Source organism: Triticum dicoccoides, chromosome 3A, assembly GCF_002162155.2.
Source record: "Triticum dicoccoides isolate Atlit2015 ecotype Zavitan chromosome 3A, WEW_v2.0, whole genome shotgun sequence".
Taxonomy (NCBI): Eukaryota; Viridiplantae; Streptophyta; class Magnoliopsida; order Poales; family Poaceae; genus Triticum; species Triticum dicoccoides.
Window position 1 is genome coordinate 572,354,887 of NC_041384.1, and position 6,779 is coordinate 572,361,665.

The 6,779-nt window shown below is 45.5% G+C and overlaps 1 protein-coding gene across 1 annotated transcript in view; it reads left to right on the forward strand.

Annotated features, from left to right (window-relative positions):
• The first annotated feature begins 6,499 nt into the window (after positions 1-6,499).
• LOC119269268 (3-hydroxybutyryl-CoA dehydrogenase-like) overlaps positions 6,500-6,779 on the forward strand; it is a 3,089-nt gene continuing 2,809 nt past the window's right edge. The window contains exon 1 of the mRNA XM_037551064.1: positions 6,500-6,776. Within this exon, the coding sequence (XP_037406961.1) occupies positions 6,583-6,776 (194 nt within the window). The 5' untranslated portion in view covers positions 6,500-6,582. The remainder of the gene's footprint in view (positions 6,777-6,779) is intronic.

Below are 6,779 nucleotides of genomic sequence, written 5' to 3' on the forward strand. Positions count from 1 at the left end.
GTGATCACCTCCATGCTGATCTATGCAATGTGCACGATCAAGCTGCACCCTAAAGTGGTTGAGCACCTTGACAAACTGCGCCGCTACTGCCTCTGGGCAAAAAATTCTGACGATGGGATCAAAGCCAACTCCCTTGCTGCCTGGGAGCTTGTCTGTCGACCCAAAAGGTGTGGTGGCCTCGGTGTTATTGATATCAAGATACAAAATGCCGCGCTTCTCCTAAAGTACTTATTCAAGTTCTACAATCGTGAGGATGTGCCCTGGGTTCAGCTAGTCTGGGAGGCGTACTACCCGAACAAGGTGCCGCACGCCACTGAGCTAATGGGCTCCTTCTGGTGGAAAGACGTAATGCAGCTCAGTGGAACCTTCCGTGGGGTCGCCAGGGTCATCCCCGGGGATGGATGCAGCTCTTTGTTTTGGAAAGATGTCTGGTTTAGTGACACCGGCTCCGCACTATTGGACACGCATCCGCGAGCTTTCTCTTATGCTCTAAACGAGGATGACTCCGTTGCTAGGGTTCTCAGGACCACTGATCCAGCCATGATCTTCAGTCTGCCTCTTTCGGCCCAGGCTAGGGAGGAGATAAGAGAGATACAACAAGGGTCCTCGCATGTTTGTCTGGAATACGGTTCGCCCGACGTTTGGGTCTGTGAACTAGGACGTTATTCGTCAAAGAAGTACTACAACCACTGTTTCAAGCAGGTGAAAGCTGATGAGGCCTTTGGTTGGCTATGGAAAGCCAAATGCCCAATCAAGTTCAAGATGTTTGGGTGGCTGCTTATGGTCGATCGTTTGAACACCAGGAACATGCTGAAGAGGCGGCACTTTGCTGTAGCCGGGGGCAACTACACTTGCATGCTCTGCCAAACCCCGCCAGAGGAAACCGTGGAACATCTCTTCTTCGAGTGCCCTTTTGCCAAACAATGCTGGAGTAAGGTTGGTCTGTCCTGGCCAGGAGGAACCAATAGGCTAGCCATCTTGCATGCTGGGAGAGAGAGCTGGCGTCGGCCGCTTTTCATGGATATCTTCCTGCTTGCTGCTTGGAGCCTGTGGATGGAAAGAAACAACCAACATTTCAGGGGGGTCCCGAGCTCGTTCGTGGCATGGTTGGCTAGGTTCAAATTTCTGTTGGGTTTGGTGATCCATAACTGTCCTGAGAAAGTTCATCCTTTTCTCTCTGACTTCATTGTAAATTTGGACAGCTAGTTCTGCTTCTGCAACACTTACGGCCGGGGGGCCTAAAACCCATTGTAACACACTTGTAACTGTTATGTTGTGAGTAATACAAAGTCAGTGGGAGCCTCTCCCTCTGTCGCTAATTCTTCAAAAAAAACTACATGATCTTTGTGCTAGGCTTAGGATTGGGTCTTGTCCATCACATCATTCTCCTAATGATGTGATCCTGTTATCAACGACATCCAATGTCCATGGTTAGGAAACCGTAACCATCTATTGATCAACGAGCTAGTCAACTAGAGGCTTACTAGGGACATGGTGTTGTCTATGTATCCACACATGTATCTGAGTTTCCCATCAATACAATTCTAGCATGGATAATAAACGATTATCATGAACAAGGAAATATAATAATAACTAATTTATTATTGCCTCTAGGGCATATTTCCAACATTTATAATTTTGATTGTTTCATGTTATTACCATAGCACTTTACATACTTTTGACATCAATTTATATTATTTTTATTTGGAGTAACCTATTAATCCAGTGGCAAATGCCAGTTCATGTTTTCTATTTTTTTGTTTTTTTGGTGAAAATTTCACGGAGCAGGAATGACCTGAATTTTTTTGTGATTTTTTTATAGAATAGAGGACTCCCATATCAATGAGATTGATGCCAGGGAGCCATGAGTGCTCCACAATGGCAGACGGCATGGGTAGGCCCCTACCTGCGTGGGGAGGGGGCGTGACTGGTCCCTAAGACGGTTGGAGCACTTCTTACGCCGCAAGAAAGCTATTTTTATGGAAAAAATCATGTAATAAAATCAAACCGATCGGATCTTCGGATATTAAAGAAACGATGGCCGGCCTCAGAAACATTATCGAAAACAGAAAGAAACTAAAAGCGAAGACATCCAATCTCGGAGGGGCGATGGAGTATGCAGATTTATGTGGTTGGGCACAAAACTAAACTTGTACTGCCTTTTCTGCACTATATTGTGTATATATATAATCTTGAATCGTCTAGCGATGTTTTTGACATGTTAGGTCCCAAAAAGAACATTGGGACCACAAAGTTATGTTTATCCAATGAAGAAGCTATATTTGCTCCCAAAATAAACAAATAGCTGGAGCTTCCATAATATCTACTGAATTATACCACCAGCTTCAACTCCTCATTTGGAACACATAATACATTTACACGTATTCTATACGAACCCAATGGATTTGGTATAGTTTCATTGCCAAAACTATACAACAGTAATCAGACCAAAATCAGAATACCTCTCACAAAAAAGAAGAAGAAGAATGTGATGAATACATGAAGCAATAAAATGTTCTGATCCACATCTTTTATGCCACGTCGAGAGACAAGACAAAATCAATCTATTGATACACGAGCAAGTAAGATAGTGGGCCATCTTTTTATGCGACCCCGACCCAGTCAAAATATTTTTTCTTCTTACTCACTGATTGTGTGGGCAGTTTTTTCTAATCAATCCGCAAAAAATTGTTCCTACGCATCAGCCTGCTAGTTCCCACTCACCGTTGTCCCCTCTCACTTTTCATCCTGGTTCGTCCCTGTCTTTATCCTAGGAATCTTTCTAAGTTTCTTCACTTGGCACAGTTTCAAAAATATACCTACATGCAAGAAGTAAATGTTACAAAGTTACCTACAATTGCACAATAATATACTAAGCCATCGGGAAGAAGATCTAGCTACCTTCAATGGTAAACAACAACAATAACTCACATTGTCTCTATGTAATAAGAACATGCATATTGAGGTGAAATAAAAATTAGCACAGTATGAATAAAGCTATGAATATTTAGCACACTAGTCCCGTAGGAATTTCGTTGGGATGTAGGATCCCTATGTTTAAATGGCAGAAAAGAAAATTTCCCTATAGGAATCCTACCCCTATGGCCTCTCTTTTTACTGACGAACCAACAGTAGCCCTGCTTTGCATTAAGAAGAGAGAAAGAGGTATAGTGTCATGTTCTCGTGTATTTAGCACTGAAAAAACAAAGAAAATCTACAAAGAGGTTTGAGTGAAGACCTTTAAAATGGAATAAAATGAATCCTATAGAAAAATTCCTAAGGATTCCAATCTTGTAAATCAAATGATCACCATACAACTTTTTTCTAAAAAATTAAGTTCTCCAATAATTCTATGGAATTTCTTTGAATGAAAGGAGCCCTGCAATTTATAGTTTTTTCCTTTGTTCCAAACACCCCTCCAATAATTGTCATGCATTCAATCAAGATCTGATGTACCTGAGCTCGTTTCCTGCTAAGAACATCTCCAATAGAAGATATAAATTTGGAGATGTAAAAATGGGTGTTGTATAATTTACATCATAAAAAAATCCCAACTCCAACATGAGATGTATATTTGGTGATGTAAAACTAGTGCTCCAGCAGATGATGTAAATACATGATGTAAAATTAGTTCAACTACTACATCGTTTCAAACATAATTTAAACATAGCAAGTTCGTTTGAAGCAAACATAGTTCTTAAAACGTAGTTAAACATAGTTCAAACTACTATATCCATCAAACTACTACTCCTCCGAGTCCACTTCAACTTCATAAAATGCGGCGGAGCTCAAATCGGGCGGCGACTGAGCTGCAAATGTGGCAAGGCGGGCCGGTAGAGTTCGAATCAAGTGTCGGCCGAGGATCAAATGCGGCGGGGTGGGCCGACGTAGCTCAAATCAAGCGGCGGCCAAGCTTCAACTGAGGCGGGCTTCGAATCGGGCGGCGACAGGGGCGGTGGAAAAGTGGGGTGGATGCGGCCGATTTGCAAGTGGGGCGGCTGAAATGCGGCGGAACCAGTGGTAGGGGGTGGAGGCCGGATCTGGCGGTGTGGCGGGGTCCGGTGGGCGGGCGACGCGATGGCAGCTGTGCGAAGGGAGGCAACGAGGTGGTCGCACTATGGATGGAGGAAAGAAGAAGTGGTTGTTGGCGGTTGACGTGCGGTTGGCCACTTTACGTATAGGTTTACATCTTGAACGGTTGGTGATGCATATTTTCATCTCTAAGGATTATATTTTACATCACTCGGTGCAGGTGATGTAAAATTTTATACATCTTCTTGGAGCAGCGGTCCGAGGCCTTGGATGCAAAAGTTACTAGTTATTTATATATCTACAGAAATGCTCTAAGAATTTGACCTTAGATGTATATTGGGTTTTTCCTTATATGGAAGTTGCTCTAACGTCAGCTAGTTCGGCGCGGTAAGACTAGTCACAGTGAGGAGTAACTTAGAGTAGTAACATGCATATGTTACTATTCTGTGTTACTACCTCCACAGTGGGTAGTAACATATGTATTATGTTATGCATCACTTCATTTATTAGGCTATAGACTCATTTTTTTTTATACGTGTGATGTTACAGTAACTAGCTATGTTACTACATGTCTCTCTTTCTTCATTAATTACATGCCACATCACCTATTTTGTCTAGATACGTGTAATATTACCACCTATGTTACTCCGAGAAAATTTAATATTTGCCACTTTAAGCATCGGGCTTCTCAAAAATGCCACTCTCAAGGTGGGCTTCTCAAAAATGCCACCCAGCTCATGGACATCTTGATTACTATGCCATTTCCCCCGTTTTCCTGTTTCTTCTTTAGTTTTTTCATTTACCTGCGCTTGAAAGGACAAGACTACCCCTAGATATGTACACGTACCTGATTGCGTCGTGTAGGCAGTCGACTTGTTGTGTTGCCCCTCACGCGCGCCACCAGCCTGAAAAACAGTTGATAACACCACGCGCAGGCGCAGAGCCGCAGATCGCCTACACACCGCCGCCGCCGCTGATCGCCTGGACGTCGCTGCCGTTGATATCCTTGACGCCGCAAATCGCCTATACACCGCCGCCGGCGCCACCGCTGATTGCCTGGACGTCGCCGCTGTTGATATCCTTGACGCCGCCGGGCTGCCGATCCCTGGGCGTCTCCGCGCTGCCTATCCATGGACGTCGCTGGCGCCAATCGCCTGGACGGGGACGCCACGCACCATGGTGCGGCAACGACAGCATGGAACCCAGTCCTCTGCACTGTATTTTGCTAAGCCTTTCTCTTGCTTTGTTCGCATGATCTTAATTTACAAAACTATACCGTGTATATCTGCAACTGCAAGTAGATATATCTAGATTATGCATCCAGTTTAAGCACTCTGCACGTGAGCTTGGCCTGGTGCGAGCAGTCGTATAAGATAAAGAATAATTATGAGTTGTTGTGGAACAGTATTAAGAGAATATCTAACGCATGGTGGCGAGCAGGTGAGGGCGAGGTACAGCTGCGATTAGGCGTGGCGTGGGTGACCGGCAAGAACGAGCTTCGGCGGCACGCGCAGGCGTGGCCGAGTTACAGGCTTACAGCAGCGAGCAATCGGACAGCATCGGAGCATCCCATGGGCGACCCAATCGAGCCACGCACAAACCAGATAAGGTTAGGAGAGACAAGGGCACTTTGGTCCTTTCAAGCGCAGATAAATGAAAAAACTAAAGAAAAAACAGGAAAACGGGGGAAATGGCATAGTAATCAAGATGTCCATGAGCTGGGTGGCATTTTTGAGAAGGCCATCTTGAGAGTGGTATTTTTGCGAAGCCCAATCTTTAAAGTGGCAAATGTCTAATTTTCTCGTGTTACTCCTGTTGGAAATATGAGCAATTTACCGAATGATTTTATTAACAGAAATACTAGATAAAACATGACTAATATAGTAGAGAAAGCATGACTAATATAGTAGAGATAAAACAAGTCATGCGTTCTGACAGAGAAAAGGAAAATAGCTTCTGCATATATGAACCGTAGCCTATCATATCTAAAGTAGACAGAATCAGAACCTTCAACAGGAAAGACAAGAACACGTACGGGACAGCAGCAGCAGAAGCGCTGGACTTGGGGTCAGTGTCCTCGCCTGCCATGTCGTCGAGGAGGTCGTGGACGTCGGGGAAGAAGTCGTCGTCGGCAACCGAATCGCCCGTGATGAAGCAGCCAGTAGTCGTGGACTTGGGAGCGCGCGTGGATGTCCCTCTTGTTCTCATGCTCATACATGTGGGGAAAGATCTCTCTTATAAAGAGGTCCAACTCCCTCTAAACTAGCAATGTGGGACTAAACTTTTGTTCCACCTCTTGCCTTACACAAATGAGCTGCGTGGGCCTCTAGGATTTATTAGGAATTTTTGAAACTGCTATTGGGATAGGCCCAAAATAGACAAAATTCCAGCAACTCGCATTGTGAGTAGTCTAAGCAAGATCAAGCAGTATCGGCCCCACGACCACCACGCCAGAGCATACGCCATACGCCCAGGGCTGAAGCGTAGCAGGTGCAGAGAACACGACACGGAAGGCAGAGATAACCCCAACAAACTCCGAAGAAACGAAGCATGGGGACGCAAGCGGCGCCGGCGACCAGCGAGATCGCGGCGGTGGGTGTAATAGGCGCGGGGCAGATGGGCTCGGGCATCGCCCAGCTCGCCGCCGTGGCCGGCTGCGGCGTCTTCCTCCTCGACTCCGACCCCGCCGCCCTCTCCCGCGCCGCCGCCTCCATCTCCTCCTCCCTCGGCCGCCTCGTCTCCAAGTG